General features: G+C 28.7%; 6 protein-coding genes across 14 annotated transcripts in view; 2 read left to right on the top strand and 4 right to left on the bottom strand.

Moving 5' to 3' along the window:
- Positions 1 to 2999, bottom strand: part of LOC122632438 (cullin-1) — an 8341-nt gene extending 5342 nt beyond the window's left edge. The window contains exon 1 of one of the 3 annotated variants that reach the window (XM_043819205.1): positions 2880 to 2999. The gene's annotated coding sequence lies outside the window, so the exon portion shown is untranslated. Of the gene's footprint in view, positions 1 to 66; positions 567 to 2879 lie in introns of those variants that run through there. The other 2 variants (XM_043819204.1, XM_043819202.1) reach the window with 2 other exon arrangements.
- On the bottom strand, positions 1076 to 3625 carry LOC122632444 (UDP-galactose translocator). The gene is made up of 5 exons (XM_043819221.1): positions 3486 to 3625; positions 3105 to 3203; positions 2880 to 2999; positions 2577 to 2791; positions 1076 to 2505 (listed from the first exon to the last, which is right to left on the bottom strand). The coding sequence occupies exons 2-5, from the start codon at positions 3121 to 3123 to the stop codon at positions 1855 to 1857; spliced, it is 1005 nt and encodes a 334-aa protein (XP_043675156.1). The 5' UTR covers positions 3124 to 3203; positions 3486 to 3625; the 3' UTR covers positions 1076 to 1854.
- Positions 3626 to 3688: 63 nt separating this feature from the next.
- On the top strand, positions 3689 to 7595 carry LOC122632443. 4 transcript variants are annotated; one of them, XM_043819220.1, is made up of 5 exons: positions 3689 to 4068; positions 4146 to 4360; positions 4433 to 4679; positions 4783 to 5239; positions 7331 to 7595. In XM_043819220.1, exons 1-4 carry the CDS (start codon positions 3972 to 3974, stop codon positions 5235 to 5237), a joined length of 1014 nt encoding a protein of 337 aa, XP_043675155.1. In that variant the 5' UTR covers positions 3689 to 3971; the 3' UTR covers positions 5238 to 5239; positions 7331 to 7595. The 4 variants fall into 4 exon arrangements, with proteins under 4 accessions (XP_043675155.1, XP_043675154.1, XP_043675153.1 ...); XM_043819219.1 differs by lacking the exon at positions 7331 to 7595 and adding an exon at positions 7076 to 7222; XM_043819218.1 differs by lacking the exon at positions 7331 to 7595 and having other exon boundaries at positions 3689 to 3865; positions 3952 to 4068; positions 4783 to 6216.
- On the bottom strand, positions 6246 to 10144 carry LOC122632439 (acylamino-acid-releasing enzyme-like). Of its 2 annotated transcripts, XM_043819207.1 has the most exons (14): positions 9915 to 10144; positions 9520 to 9737; positions 9267 to 9430; positions 9032 to 9180; positions 8695 to 8959; positions 8466 to 8614; positions 8222 to 8390; positions 7896 to 8150; positions 7648 to 7785; positions 7353 to 7573; positions 7150 to 7229; positions 7042 to 7089; positions 6668 to 6895; positions 6246 to 6506 (listed from the first exon to the last, which is right to left on the bottom strand). In XM_043819207.1, exons 1-14 carry the CDS (start codon positions 9927 to 9929, stop codon positions 6377 to 6379), a joined length of 2229 nt encoding a protein of 742 aa, XP_043675142.1. In that variant the 5' UTR covers positions 9930 to 10144; the 3' UTR covers positions 6246 to 6376. The 2 variants fall into 2 exon arrangements, with proteins under 2 accessions (XP_043675142.1, XP_043675143.1); XM_043819208.1 differs by lacking the exon at positions 7042 to 7089 and having other exon boundaries at positions 9915 to 10139.
- Positions 10145 to 10314: 170 nt separating this feature from the next.
- On the top strand, positions 10315 to 13862 carry LOC122632440 (DNA primase large subunit-like). Of its 3 annotated transcripts, none has more exons than XM_043819211.1 (8): positions 10315 to 10725; positions 10789 to 11126; positions 11245 to 11472; positions 11554 to 11691; positions 11761 to 12139; positions 12218 to 12382; positions 12466 to 12717; positions 13534 to 13862. In XM_043819211.1, exons 1-7 carry the CDS (start codon positions 10575 to 10577, stop codon positions 12705 to 12707), a joined length of 1641 nt encoding a protein of 546 aa, XP_043675146.1. In that variant the 5' UTR covers positions 10315 to 10574; the 3' UTR covers positions 12708 to 12717; positions 13534 to 13862. The 3 variants fall into 3 exon arrangements, with proteins under 3 accessions (XP_043675146.1, XP_043675145.1, XP_043675144.1); XM_043819210.1 differs by lacking the exon at positions 13534 to 13862 and adding an exon at positions 12780 to 12842; XM_043819209.1 differs by lacking the exon at positions 13534 to 13862 and having other exon boundaries at positions 12466 to 12818.
- Positions 12135 to 15511, bottom strand: LOC122632441 (L-threonine 3-dehydrogenase, mitochondrial). Its single transcript, XM_043819213.1, has 6 exons — positions 15002 to 15511; positions 14650 to 14913; positions 13861 to 14121; positions 13170 to 13436; positions 12854 to 13047; positions 12135 to 12591 (listed from the first exon to the last, which is right to left on the bottom strand). The coding sequence occupies exons 1-5, from the start codon at positions 15324 to 15326 to the stop codon at positions 12887 to 12889; spliced, it is 1278 nt and encodes a 425-aa protein (XP_043675148.1). The 5' UTR covers positions 15327 to 15511; the 3' UTR covers positions 12135 to 12591; positions 12854 to 12886.
- Positions 15512 to 15993: the final 482 nt, after the last annotated feature.

The raw sequence follows: 15993 nt of genomic DNA, 5'->3' as shown, positions 1-15993 counted from the left end.
CTCTTTTTCTTTACGCAATTTTTCTTTTTTCTTCTCTCTCTCCCAGATTCTATCTCTATCTCTCACCAGTCAATGTTCACCACCGCATAACAGTCAGGAACGACGAGGAAGCTTTCGTGAAAATGCAGTGGCCAGGGTAGGAAGTGTCGTCAGGGTACTATAGAGACGTGGAGGACACCTTCCTCGTCTCCACTTTGATTTTTTTCCTTTCTTTTTAAACCTCTTTGATTCCTGTGTATCGCGTGATCTACGAAACCGTGAAGAAGCGTGCGATCGTAAAACAGGAAAACTTCTTTTGTACTTCCTCAAAAATCGCGTACACTCGCGATCCTGCTGCTACGCTTCTGAAAGGTTAGGTCCCACTGCTACCAATACAACGAACTATAACCTTCACACAATGGGTTCAAGCGTGGCGCGTTTTTAACTCTTTCGTTTTAGATCTCTTTAATTTTATTAGGAAAAAAATAGAAAGAAAATAAGCGAAGGAAACAGTACTCGTTGATTAAAACGATGATAACGATCGATCAGTATTGAATCGATATATAAATTTCGAACCGTGCATTATAAATTCTACTGCGTTTTAAAACTTGATATCTTCGATATTATTTGCTTTGATGTTATAATACATCTTTTTAACATTCAACTTCTTTGTGAATTTTTATATATTTACTTCGAATGTATGTACTAACGAGATATTCTTTTTCGTCTCTGAATATTTAATTTCATTTGTGCGTAGTACGTACAATTATAGTGGTTGTTTATATGTATATATCATAGTTGAGATGACACCGAACGGATATGTTAGAAAGGTTAAAAAGAGAGAGACAGATTTGCAATGTGCGTTGTGGCCTCACTGATTTTCAAACGAGTGCACGCAATTTGAACGAAGTACTTTTATAATTAAACTTTTATAATTAAAAATTATAATAGAATTCCTATCAGAACATTCAATAATTACTGAATGTTCCAATACCTCTTTGTATATGTTTTTTGATCTTTGATATCAAACTTCTTTAATTGATTAACAATATAGTAAAATTATTTGTGAAGTAAATATCTAAAGGGAAATTCAATGTATGTTGTAAAAATTTTTATTTTTCATTACTATGAACACAAAAAATTTAATAGAAATACAATTATCAATTCTCCAACTATTTTTTTTTTTTTTTTAATTGGTTTAAAATGTATTACTATTAAGTAAGAATTTCTTACTTATCGATATAAAATAATTTCTATAAATATAACATTTTTTTCTAACCGCATAAAATGAGATTACATATAAAAAGTACCATGTATAAAAAATTTGACTTTTCGATTTAATTATCTTAAAAATAGAACATGATTTTTAAAGATGAACTTGTATTCTGCATTACAAAGATTTTCTAAATACGATTCGCTCGATTCTTAATACAGAAAAATAGTTTACATTTTGGGCAATGATAGATGATGTCAAAAACTCAAGGCCATGACCATAATTCATAAGGATTTATCATCTTTATAATTTAATCAAGTCTATTTATTACACTTAGGCATATATATAAGATTTATATAAGATTTGTAATAATATACTATGTAGTATAAGTTGGATTTTACTTTTTTATGTTCTTATATATTTATTATATTTTTCTATAAAAATATACCAATTACGAAAATTAACTAATTTTATTAAAATCTCATAATTTGTTAATCTTTGCCGAAGTCATAAAATCTTTGATATATTTGATTTGATTATTTATATTGCAAAAAAATAATTTGAATATGTTTACATAATTCATGTTTACAGCAATGATTATTCACATAAAATATTCACATAAATATGAACTTTCTTTTTAAGTAAAAAAAATGACAATTATATCATACATCAGATTTCTCTATAGAAGAATGTTTATCAATAGTTGTTTTAGGTTGATAACTATATAAAAATATTGAACAAATTACTAAAAGTGCACCAAAAGAAAATTGAAATGTTAAATGAAAATCAAATAAATAAATAGAAGCTATGCATGAAATTATGATAGCCAAAGAAGTGGCAAATCCCTTAAGTATATTATCTGCATACTTTACTACCAAAGCAACAATGAGTCCACCGCCTGCTTGAAGTACTACTAAGTAGTAAATGAATGAGTCATAACCAAAAAAAAAGCCTTGTTTTCTAATAACATCACCATCATTTAAAAAACAGGTAGCTAACCCAAAGGGTAAGGATAATAAACTCAATTGAACATTTCTCATCCAGACAGAAATGTCAGATCCTTTAAGAATTTTTTCAAAATATATGCCTGCAAAACCTGATAAAAAGCATGCACTTAAGGCTGCTGTGAAGCCAAGTAAGTGATTTTGTTGTATACCTGATGGTAATGTAACTGTTCCACTTTGTGCTAATTGTACTAATACTACTCCTATAACTAAAAGTATTAACGCGCTCCATTGAGACTTTCTCAATGATCTTCGAAGAATTACTACAGCAAAAAAAGCTGTTGTAAGAATCTTGAGTTGATAAGTCACCTAAAACGCAATAAACTATAAATAAATTAATGAAAGGAAAATATGAGAAATTTATAATAAAATATTTTTACCTGATATGTTGCTGCATCTAAATTTGATGCCGACACATAAAGTAAATTATTTTGTATGATATATAAAATTGATGGTACGCATACTTTTAAAGTATCTACAGGTTCTTTTATAATGGTTTGTTTCAAGGCATTATAAAATTTGAATAATTCACCTTCTTCAATATAAACCAAAACCAAGCATGTCAACAGTTTTAAAAACTCTGACATAACAACGGCTATGAAAATTATATATTATAGAAGTATATAATTCAGCAAAATGATTTTTATGTCATGAATATTTTAATGCGTATTTATATTATTTACCTGTGGATGATAAGAAGAGATCTCCAGATCTAGTCCGCGCATAACGCATACTAAGTCCAACCAATGCATTTTGAAGAGTCAGTGTAACTAAACTGACATATTTTAGTGTTTGTCCATTAACTGAAAACAATATTGGAAATGAATAGACATTAATCTTAAATTTATATGATTTTGTATCATACATTTGTAATAAACATATTGTAAATTGTATATTATAATACTTACATTGTTGCAACTTACTCATTATTATTATTAATGTAAGTGTAATCCTCGTAAATCATTGATTTTTCCTTGGCTTTTCTTTTATCATATTTTATATTTTATCTGGAAAGAAAAATAATTATTATTATTATATTTCGATGTTAATAATAAATTAGTTTCACACGAATAAATTTTATTTGAGAGAATCTAGCAACATTTTTTTATCATATAGATCTAATAAAAAAATAAATTGCTAATAAAATATCTGGAGTATTTTTTGAATGGTCTAATATTATTATAAAATGAAAATATCACTTACAAAACCTTTATATATTAGCAATTTTTAAAGAGTAATATCTTACAAATCAGTAATATACATAGGGATTATTTATCTAAATTATTTACCTTATACAACATCTTTTAATACAAAATGCGATCAGAATTGAATTATTCTTGACAGTTAATATCAGATAAAAATTCGAACGCATACGTGAAAAGAGAAGCTAGCCACGTTTACATTCTATTTTAGTAGCCGAGTATTCAACCTAAAGTAAACTATCTAATCTATGACATGGGTTATATTGTGTTAACACTACTGTCTCGCGTTTGATTGATTTATGTTGTTTCGTGTTATTCCAATGCATAAAAATTGTGAATACTTTGTTTTTTTTAGAATTGAATTTATATAACTAATAATGAACAAAGCTTTTCTTTTTCCATTAATAATGGTGTTATTTTTATAAAATAAAATAAAATATATACTCAGTTGGTAACCAATGCCACTGATGAAATACTTTAATTTAACTTTATAGTATAAAAGTTAACAGTTTTCAGATCTTACTTTTTACAATACGATTTTATTGAATTATAGTTTATGGCCGTTGATACAAAATGGACCAAGATGTTACAAGATTTATATACTTTATATTTTTGACAACATTTCTAATCGATTTAGGATCATGTACACATTATTCAAAATATATCGAATGTAAGTTATATATTGTGTGATAAATTTACCTAGTAAAATTATATATATTTTTTATATAACCTCTTTGACTCATTTAGATGATATAGAACATGGGAAGGACTGTCATACAATTGGATCAAATAAACAGAACAAAGATATAGCAGTTATAGTTAAGATTACACTCGATCGTGGAATCAATGCTGATACGCATTGTAAATTTGTTATTAAAGCTAATAAAGGAGATGGCTTGTTCGGTGTCATACAAAAAATGACATTCAGACGTAATAAAACAGAGTGTGTAGATTATGTACAGGTAAATATATTTTTGAAGAAGAAATTATTCAGTCATTGATTGACTCGCTAATTAAAATGTGTGTATTTCTAGTTTAAGAGAAGCGACAGACAAGAAACACAAAAGTTTTGTGGAAATTTTGATCGTAATACAACTAAATATTATCCAGTCCCTGAACCAGAAAATAGCACTTATGAACTTGGATCTTTTTTTTCTGGAAGTACATATGCAGAATTTGATATAGGTGGCAAATTAGAAACTACAATATTTATTGCCAAAAAGGGATATCTATTCCCAGAAAAAGTTCCTACTCTCAGTATTGTTTATACGCCGTATAAAAGTAGGTTTAAAATATTTATCATATTAAATGTGATAATATAATTATATTTAATATATTATTAGAGTACAAGAATAAAGATCTATTTCATTAATTTCATTTATAGAATGCAAGGGCAACATTTTGATAAACTATACAGCAATACCTTTTGATTCATGTATTTTACAAGATTACTTTTGTGATGGATATCAAAATTGTGCACCAAACATCTGTCAAGATGAGGCAACTTGTTCAAATGCCAATGACATCATTAACAATACTGGAACAAAAGTAACAGTAGGTGCTGTGACGACAATAATTTTGTGTACAATTCTTTTTGGTGTTTGCATATGGGCATGTAAAAAAAAAGATTTACTCTTTTGGTCTTCCGATTGTGCTGGTCCAAGTGCACACTCATCATTATCTAGATCAGGTGGACAAGAATCTGGAAGCACTAGTAACCCCCAAGTTCCAACAGCTCCAATGTTAGAAGTGGTTGTACCACCTCCTGTGTTAGATAAAGATCTTCCACCTAGTTATGATTCCTTATTTCCAGAACAGAATAATTCTACTATGCAGTAAATGTAAGTTATCAATGATAACCTTTAATTTTTTGCAGTATATTGCTTAATGTTTTAATTAGGTGATGCTGCTTCTTAAACAATGTATATGTACAAGCATATAAAAAAAAAAGTTAAAATCAGAAATACGTCTTAAAAAAATCTAAGATTAAATCTTAGAATTAAAATGAACAAAAAAAAATGAAGTACAAATTTCTGCTTAATTCTTTTTTCATGTTTTTAATATGAGTATTAAAATTCATAACTTTATACTACATTTTGTATAATTTTTATGACATATTTCTGATATGGTTTATACATATACGTATCCATAGCCTTTTTTTTCTTTCTTTTTTATTAAGAAATTAAAAATGTATGTATGTATTAAGTAAAAAATAAGTTTTTTCAAGAAATAATGTATTTAATGCTACAATGTGGCAACATTAACAATACTTTTTATTTTATTAAGGAGGTGCAGCATATTTTCTAAAATGTGTCAATTAGAATGATTAGTAAGGTAGTCATAAGGAAATCAATTTTATATTTAATATTTTGATACATCTTGTTTTCTATCTGAAAATACAGCATTATTTCTTTAAAAAAATTTTGTATGAAAATCTTGATGTTACTCAAAATTTATATTATCTAGAAAGTGTATTTCTATTAAGAATTATAATATAAGTAATTGTAACTTTTTTTTACTTCTGAGCCATGACATTTTTCCTAATGTTATATTGGTTTTTATATCAACATTTAATACGAACATTGCCACTAATATTTATAATGAACAAATATAGTTTATTTCAATATTATCCTTTTATTTTACTGTTATTTATTTTGCGATCAATGATTAATAAAAGTATTGATAGAATAAGCACTATAAAAATATAATCTCTGTCGATAATATAGGCCTTAACGCAAACGCGTATGTACGTGTGCGTGTAAACCATTTGTAATGAATTTGTATAATGAAATTTTGTAAATATATATCCTTATATATATATAAGGTAGTGACACAAGTATTAAACACTTAAAACAAAGATTCATAATACATGTGTTACGTTTTACGTATTTTGTTTATTATCACAAAAATAATGAATAAAAATTCATCATGTACAAATATTTTTGTTATTATATATTTTTGTCATTATATATATTTTTTTATAATTTTTTAGAGTCATCATCTTTTTCGATACTGTTGTGTTCAATCATCCACAAGCAAACATTGATAAGAGAATCCATTTCAGCATTACCTGATCCCAACTGATGATTGTCTTCATATACAAGCATTCTGATAATTTAAAAACATATTGTTAAATTATATCCATAGGCTCCGCGAAAAAATTTTTCGCGTGATTTGAAACTCCTTCCGCGAGTATTTATTTATATACTTATTATGATAGCTAAATCTTAGTATATCCAATATTATTTGATTTAGTTACGTTTACTTACTTAGTCTTGACGTTATTAGCTTTAAGACGGTGATACCAGAGCTTTCCTTGCGACGGTGGAACTCGCAGGTCATTTGTGCCAATGCATATGAGAGTAGGGGCCTTAACTTTATCGACATGAACAATAGGTGAACAACTAAACATTTTTATAAACATTTCAATGCATCCTAACTTTGTCGCGCTGTATGATTCAGTTGCATCATAAGGCACATTTATTACAGCTGCGCACCTAAATAAAGATTCTTATAGTATAAACATAATAAAATATATATTCAACACCACTTTGAATTTTGCGTTCAATAATACTGCATTTCAGTCTACTTTTAATTATAATGTTATCGACTTTATAGTATTTTAGTTAACAATTAAGCTTACACATTATGGTGATATGCAAGTTTCTCTTCCACAGTTAAAGTATTGCGACTGAAATACAAATTGGACGATTAACAATAAGCAAAATTGATAATACGATAGTTTTTTTACCAATCTGGGATATCCGAAATGGTGAACATAGCAGCAATATCAATTACTGGATTTCTTGCAACAGCAACTTTATATAGGTCCTGAAATATGTTGACAATAATGATTACATTATATATAAAATATTATTTAATATAAAATTATATGTTCATGTTATTATATTACATATTTTGTTGCTAAACAGGTTTAATGGCTTTGTTTCTTACTGCATATTGAGCACTTAAATGTGCTACTAAAAATCCACCATGAGAACCACCACAAAGTCCCACGTGCGAAGGACTAAGCCATGGGTATTTAAGTAAAGCTTCTTTAGTGGCAGTAACACAATCTTTTGCATCTACATTGCCTACTTTTCCTTGAAGATATTCTACATTTTTGGAACCCATTCCAGTAGAACCACGATAATTAACTTGTAACACTCCCAGACCTTGATTGTTTATTTAATATTAGTGCAAAATAATAGAGAAGAATATAGACATAAAAGGAAAATTTGTTATTTACCTATGAGTGCAAACAAAGAATAATCGAAGGAGAAAGAATTAGTAAAATTAGAATGTGGACCTCCATGTGGTGCTACTATTAATGGTATTGATTTATCAATTCCACCTTTTGGTCCAAAATAGGTAAAATTAAATGATTCTGAAATAATATACTTAGAGTTATTGTAATTTAAGAAAAACGAATTGTAAACATTTAAATTTAATTATGTAAATCATTTATTTCCTCGTATATATGATTATAATACTTACTGACATCTTCATTACTATCGTACTCATAAAACGTATGTTCGTACATAAGTGACTCAAAACCATCAATTTGTAATGGAGTAGTGACGTTGACTCTAGCAATATTTCCATCACTTATTGTTATAGGATTCAAATGTCCTACACAAAGACTTGGTGGTGTTAAAAGAGATGTTTGTAAAAATGCAATTATACCATTTCTTACATCTAAGATGCTGAGAGAACTTTCGTCATTTTGTATCTCAGTCATAGTTTTATTTTCTGTATAAAATGTATCCAATTAGTATTATCAAAACTATACGATATATATTGATAAATATAGTATCTCTTACTTATATCGATTATATAAGAACGTATATTTGTTTGCTGAGGTGTACTCAAAAACAAATATTGACAGTCTTCGCTCCAACAACGTTGTGGTAATCGACCATATAAACCATAAAATACTTTTCCATTATTAATAATTGTATTGGTATCAACAATATCAACAAGTACATCAGACTAAAAAGAAAGAAAGGAAATACTTCAAAAAAAGTCACTTCTTTGTTTTATAAATAAATAAAAAATATGACGTACTTTTTTTTCAGTAAATTCAAGATCAAGATACATAAGCCTATGAACATTGTGATGTGGCCCACCAGCATTTCTTTCTAACCAGACAAGATGTTTTCCATCTGGGCTAATTCTAGGTGATCGTACTGCACACCCATCTCTAGATAGTAGATCTGAAAAATTTAATATACTTGAATGTCCGTTATATAATTATCATTGCTTTACAGACTATAAAAATATAAATATTTCTTACGAAAATTTCCATTATATATAATAAAAATCCAGGAGCGTCTATTTGTGCATGCAACAAGTCCTAAACGTCTTGGTTCATGCTTCCAAACTACACCGATTATAGATTTAGAATCCTTCATCCACTGCAATTGCCCAGGAGAGAATTTATCTGGTATTTCTGATAATGTTGTGATTACATCTGTTGTTATATCGAGTATTACAACGGTAGGACGGTGTTTACCTACTAATTGCTCTCCCCAATGAGGCTTATAAATATATTCATTGCCCTATCAATAAAATTTTTTTTTTAATAATATCAATAGCTTGGAAATAATTCAAAAGATATTAACATATCTTACAGGTACTATTCCATCTTCTTCTTTCTTTTCTTTATCTTTTTTATCCAGAGACTTTTGTTTATAGAATGCTTCAGATTTTGGTACCTTTTTCTCTGCAATATATAGCACTTTGGTTTTATCTGGAGACCATTCAAAGGTACCAAATTCAGCTGTAATAATTATGCAAAAAATTATAAGCTGAAATTTTTTATAATAAAGAATATAATTTAAGAAAATTAAAAATGTTTTCTCTTACAATCTGTATAAACATCACCATGTACATCTAAAGCTGCTAAATCATAGTTTTTAAGAAGTCGTTCTTTGGTCCAAATTTCAAGGAACTGCCTTGGAGTATTATCAATGGTACTAGTTCTTAATATAGCTTTAAATTGTTCATCTTCTGTAGAAGCTGATGCAAGTCTTTATATAAAGAAAAAAATTATATAATTTTTATAATGAAAAATAAGTAGCAATTAAAAAAGAAATACTATAAAAGAGATGATACATACTCTCCTGTAATATCGATTGGAAAACTTTGTGATATAAGTTGAAGTTTTTTATTCAGGATATGATTTTGTATAAAACGTTGATTTGTTCTTCTTTCTAGATTTCTTTGAGACCATGTACTTTGTATAAATATATTATCCTTTGTAACACCGATAATTTTAGCTGAATTCAATACAGAACTTTTTGCTAATAATTTGTAGGTATTTATAACCTTCTCTAACTGTAAAAATAAAATATGTTTTTAAACACGTATACAAAGGAGGTAAAAAGCAATTAGTAACTAATAAAATAAATTAGTGTGTGTGTGTGTGATGTAGAGGGATGTATATATATATATTGTAAAATCAAAAAATATAAAAAAAAGAAAAAAAAATATCACATGTTAATGAGTACTTACTTGAGTCGATGTCATTATGTCCTTTGTGAATTTACTAAGAACTGTTAAGAACACGTAAAGAACGTTCTTTTAAACTGATTAGTAAACATGAGCAATATATAAGAGCAAATATTCACGATAACAAATAGATAAAGTCACCGTAAGAATTTATGGCATGTATTTAAAGAGAGAGATCTCTATTTTTTTGTTAAAAAATCTATGATTAGATGTTTGTCGTACGACCTATCACTTAAATCGACAGAAATTATATGGCGAATAAAATTTTTTTTGGGATTTATTATGTTCGCGATAAGTAAAGGTTGATATAAAGGTTTTGCCTTCTGATACTTGCGATGATTTAATTGGAAAACAGCCTTTTTAAATTGTAGCGGGAAAATATAGCGGGAAAATTAGCAAGATGGTGGAAAATTATCGATGTGGGTATTAGGATAAATGTTTTTGTAGAGAAAGTCGAAGAATATGCATATTTTTTTATATATTCTAAAGTTGTAAATATTTATAAAGAATATAATTATTTTTTAACTACGTCAGTATTCATTATATATTAATATGTATAATGAGAGTGATACATATTCTTAAGAATACTTTTAAGTAAGAACATCGACATCGTTTAAATAATAATTAATTATTAGAATTAGTTAATTTTAAATCGCACACAAAATGGATTTTGCTTTGAAACATTGTACGATTAAAAACGAAATAAAAACCTTAAAGGCGTCTTATCCACATGATTTGCAAGTATATGATGTTCCACCTTCAGGTGAAATATCTTTAATTGAATTTCAGGAGCTAAGTCTCGATAGGTTAAAAGGTAAATTTTATCATTTTTATACAGCTGTTCATTTAATAAATCAATATTCAAACATTATTTTAGTACTTCGCTTGGTTGAAAATATTTCATTACGAAATGACCTTAAAACGGTAGAAGCGCGTAAAGAGAGTTTAAGGGATAGTTTGAAAAAGGATGGTCTCAAATATTATGTAAATTTAATATATGGAATTGGTTGTAAGTCTGATACAGAAACTGATCTTCAAGCCAGAAGAAAAGATAATATATCACATTATATTCTGAGATTGGCATATTGCAAGGACAAAGATCAAGCAAAATGGTTTATAAATCAAGAGATACAATTATTCAAAATCAGATTTTCTTCTTTGGATAAAGAAGGTGTTGACCAGTTTCTAGCTATGCATAAGCTTGATTGTAAACATGTATGTTTTTTTTTTTTTTTTGAAAAACTTATCTATGACTTTGTCATATGAATTTCATTGTTAAGTGATCTTATATATATATTTATGAATGAACAATACATTAAGGTTTTTTTTATAGATATCTTATGAAGAAAAAGAAAGAATTCGAGAAGACCTTCAAACGTCTACTTACAAAGTTACAAATATAGATACAATTGATTTCTATAAAGTACCATTTCAGAAAGTAATTGATCTTGTTAAAGCACGTAAAGTATATCTTGAAGATGGAATAGCATACGTTCCACGAAACGATCTGATTTCCTTATGTATTTCATATTTCAAGCAAAAACTAATTGCAGGAATAGAGGTCTGACTTGGTATTCTCTACTTTCTTTTAACTATATAAATTTTTATATTAATTATCTTTGTTTATTGTGGCGTTGAATAGGACGCAAAAGAGTGTCTTTTAAATGCCTCTGATGATGAAAGAGTGATAAGCTATATTAATGCCCTACCTGGTACCTTTTCTGGAATGGCTCGAGTAGTTTGGTCAACCACAAATACTCCAATTGAAAAAATAGAGAAAGTAAGTAATGTGCAATATATTTACAAAGTGTGTGTTTAAAAATTTTTTATTTTATTTTTTTGCTTATAGTTATCAAGAATATCTTATCCATTGTGCATGAGATCTCTTCATGAAGCATTACATGTCAATCACCATTTAAAAAATTCTGGACGTATTCAATATGGTCTATTTCTTAAAGGAATAGGTGTATCTTTAGAAGATGCATTGCAATTTTGGAGGGAAGCATTTTCCCAAAAAATAGATTCAGATAAATTTGAAAAGCAATATGCATATAGTATCAGACATATATATGGGAAAGAGGGAAAGCAAACAAATTATACACCACTTGGTTGTAATAAAATAATAAGTAATTCCATTGGTCCTGGAGAATATCATGGTTGCCCATATAGGCATATGGATCAGAATTCGTTGAAACAAAAACTATCTGCTTATGGCATCTCCGATTTTGGTATATTTATTTATTTATAAAATCTTGGAAAAGAAATACATTTAGACATGTAAAATTAAGGAGAAAGCATTATTATAGATACAAAAGAGATAGTCGAACTAGCGAAAGAAGGACATTATTCATTGGCATGTACAAGGCATTTTCAGACATTACATAAACAATTACCAGAACAACCGATTATTCATCCAAATGGATATTTTGCAGAAAGTTATAAAATAATGAACAAAACTAATGACGTTACAGGTAAATGAAGAGTTAATTATGTCCAAAAAAAAACTTTAATAGAAATTATAGAAATAATAGAAGTTAATTCTTTTATTGTATAGATGTTGATATGGATAGTTCATTACAAGTAACAAATATAAAATCAGAAAGATTGACGGTTACTCCACGAAGAAACGAAATAGGTAATCTTACACCTTCCAGAAACAGTGAGCAATTTTCTACACCATCTAGAAGAACGGAAAAAATACATACGACCCCATTAAGAACCATTCACAAAACTAAACCGATAAATATCGAAAAATTATTAAATGATGATGAAATTGCAGAATTAATGGATGATTAAATTAATTAAGGTAAGAAGCAATTTCTGTGTATAGTGGGATCTATAATAATATAGTTATTTTTTCCTTTTTAGATTATGATTATTCTTGTAATGTTTTTTTTACATCTCATGCGTGTGCAAAATAAATAATTATTTTTACTGTATACCTTTATTAGAATTTTTCTCTAATGTATAGTATATTATACATAGCTGTTGACTTCCTTTAGACGATATTTTGGCAAAAAGTGTGTACTAACATCTCGTATCATTGCGTTTACGAGTTTAGCTAAATCGTATTTATTTTGCCATCCCCAATCCTTTCGTGCCTCACTATCGTCAAAAACTTGTGGCCAATTTTCCGCTAAAAATAGGACGACTATATATATATATATATATATATGATAAAGAAACAAAACGATATTTAGCAAGTTTTGATAAAGGTATTTATACATAATTTTAATAATATGATATCCTTAGTCTTACCAATGTGTTGTCGACTATCCGGTTTATAAGTAATTTGCAAGTTTGGAACATGTTTCATGATCTCACTAAAGAGTTCCTCTGGTGTAAAGCTCATAGCAGTAACGTTGTATACACGTCTTTTTAGCTTTTCATTTGGAGTATTTAAAAATTGAAAGAGTGCCGAAAGACAATCCTCGATGTACATCATCGGTAATCGCGTGCAAGGCTCTAAATAACACTCATATTTTTTGTTTAACAGGCCTTCGTGAAAAACAGCTACTGCATAATCTGTAAATATATATAATAAGATGAAAGTGAAAAGGAAGAAAGCATTTAATAGAAGTTATAAGCTTGTTATTATTTTTAATATTTTTTCCTATTCTAGTTTATGGAAAGCACAAAAAGAGAAAAAAAAGATGAGGATACAATTGTAGAGATAGAGAGATCGTTGGTACCACTGCAACCATCGAAGGATTGGTTGCACCATCGCGCATTTATAATCATGGTAAAGATCACGCTCTACTTCTTCGCAAAAAACGTACTTATTGCGGCCCCTAATGGCATCCATTAAAGATCTCTTTATTCTATATGTGTCGCACGGAAGAAATCGTTGTCGGAACGAATACCAGTTTTCGTGTAATTTTGTATGCGTCTCTTTTTATAGTGTATTCTTTAGATCCTGATCGAAGTATTTTCATTGTTTTATACATACCAGTAACACCGCCTCCAGGTGGATCGCAACTGATCACTCCTGGAAATCTAAGACATCGAAAATCTAAATTGAATCTGTGATGATAATATTCCCCCAAAAGTTCAGCATGAACTTTGCTAACGCCATAAATGGTACGAGGTCGTTGAATCGTAATGTTTGGTGTTGGATTTCTTGGTGAATCCGGCCCGAATGCACCAATCGTTGAAGGTATGAAAATTCTTAATTTATATTGTTTGGCCAATTCAATAACATTATGCATACCTGAAAACAATGCAACGAAATATAATAGTCTGTTTCCTTCATTCTCATCAAGCAAAGACGAAGCGAGGGAAGGAAGATTAAAATTCTGTGAAGTAGTAACATGTATGTGTCTCTTTGGTGTATGTATTGGTGTATAGTCAAAAGAAAAGAAATCTAATATATTTTATTAATATAAAATTATTAAATTAACGATATGTAAAAAAAGAAAAAGATGATCAAACTCCGAGCGTGGCCAATTTACTTTCTCTCGTAGTCTCTCTTTCGTAACCAGAACGATACGATCGTGAACGTAACGACAGATTCGCTCGTTACCACGGCATTCGATTTCACTGAATTGTAGTCGTTAGTAGACGATGAAGATCCGTTTTTGTTCTCTTCTTGAACGTACATATCTGACCAAGTACAAGTCATGCCAGTCAATCATATACATATGTCCTATTATGCGATATGTATCACTCGCATAGCTGTCATTATAATACTTCAGAAGAAAAAGAGAGTTAAATTAGAGGAGGAAGTATTCTTAACAACCTTCGATGTTGACCCTCACAGCCAAAGGAACGTTCTGTTCCCCTACGGCACTAAGAAGAGCACTGAAATGAATGAGCCAATCGATCCGATAATCAACGACGATCTTTTGAAGATTTTTAAAATCAAGTATGTCTGCGAATATGAATGGCCCGTTAGCTAGATTCTCGTCTGTTGGTTTGATGATATCCGAAAGAATCACATTATCACTTCCGTAATTCTTGCGTAGTAATTTGGCACATTCTGTACCTAATTGTCCAAGACCACCTGTTAGATCGTCACTAATATAAATAAGCACATAATAATTTTTCTATCAATCGTCGTAAATAGATCATACATGATCAATAAATCTAACCTGTTATGAGTATCCTTGGTACACCTTTATTATTGCAAACGTTACGATAAAGATTATTAGGCGAGATGATAAAACTGTTCCTCGTTAGGCTTTTGAAAATACAAGACAATCCTCTCAAATTTCTAGCGAACATATTCTTGTTCGTACTTTTTACTATTGTACTTTTTTTTTCCTTTCTTCTTAAAGAAAATCCTTCACCATTGTCATTCGATACGTATCTCACGGAAGAAACAAGTTTTGTGCAACTATTAGAAGAAGAGTCTCCTCGGCTCCAGTTTTTCTTCTTTCCACTCGAAACTGATAAACAAGCAAGGAATGTTCGCATAATTATATACCTTGTGCTTTACTATATCAGAAACCTGTTGGAAGATATACACCAGAATTTCTTGTTTTTATCCCGTTACCCATATATATCTTCTTCATTTTCTCTTTTGCTCACTTTCATATACTCTTCTTTGTAGTTTTTCTTTCTTTTATTTTAATCTCATTCAAAAGGTGTAAATCACTCGTGTATATTTTTGAAGAATTTTTATATCATAAATGTTATGTGGATCTTGTATATCTATTCACAGATAATTATATTGAAATCATTGATCTATAATATTCTATGATTTTACAGATATTTCTATAAACATTATATAAATTTATAAATAACATAAATAGAAAGATGTATAATAATAATATTAGTATATTTATAAGATTGTGATTTGTAATTAGTATATTTACAAGAAGTTATATACTTCAGTATTTATTACATACTTAAGATAAATATGCATAAATCATGCGTTTTTTCTTGTATTTCTTTTTTAATTTTTTCTATTTTGTTTTTTTAATTTTTCCCAAGGCTTGGCTTACCTATGATGATTGATCATGATAATGATTCAAACACATTAAACGAGATCTTATCGATCGTATGATTAAAAACCAGTTGTTAAATATCTTGCATGCTAATAGGAACTATCGTATGCAAGTGAATGTTTATCGAGTTTTGA

The sequence above is a fragment of the Vespula pensylvanica genome, chromosome 10 (assembly GCF_014466175.1).
Source record: "Vespula pensylvanica isolate Volc-1 chromosome 10, ASM1446617v1, whole genome shotgun sequence".
NCBI lineage: Eukaryota > Metazoa > Arthropoda > Insecta > Hymenoptera > Vespidae > Vespula > Vespula pensylvanica.
The sequence above is the reverse complement of the archived record's forward strand: the minus strand, read 5'-3'. Positions and strand labels throughout refer to the sequence as shown.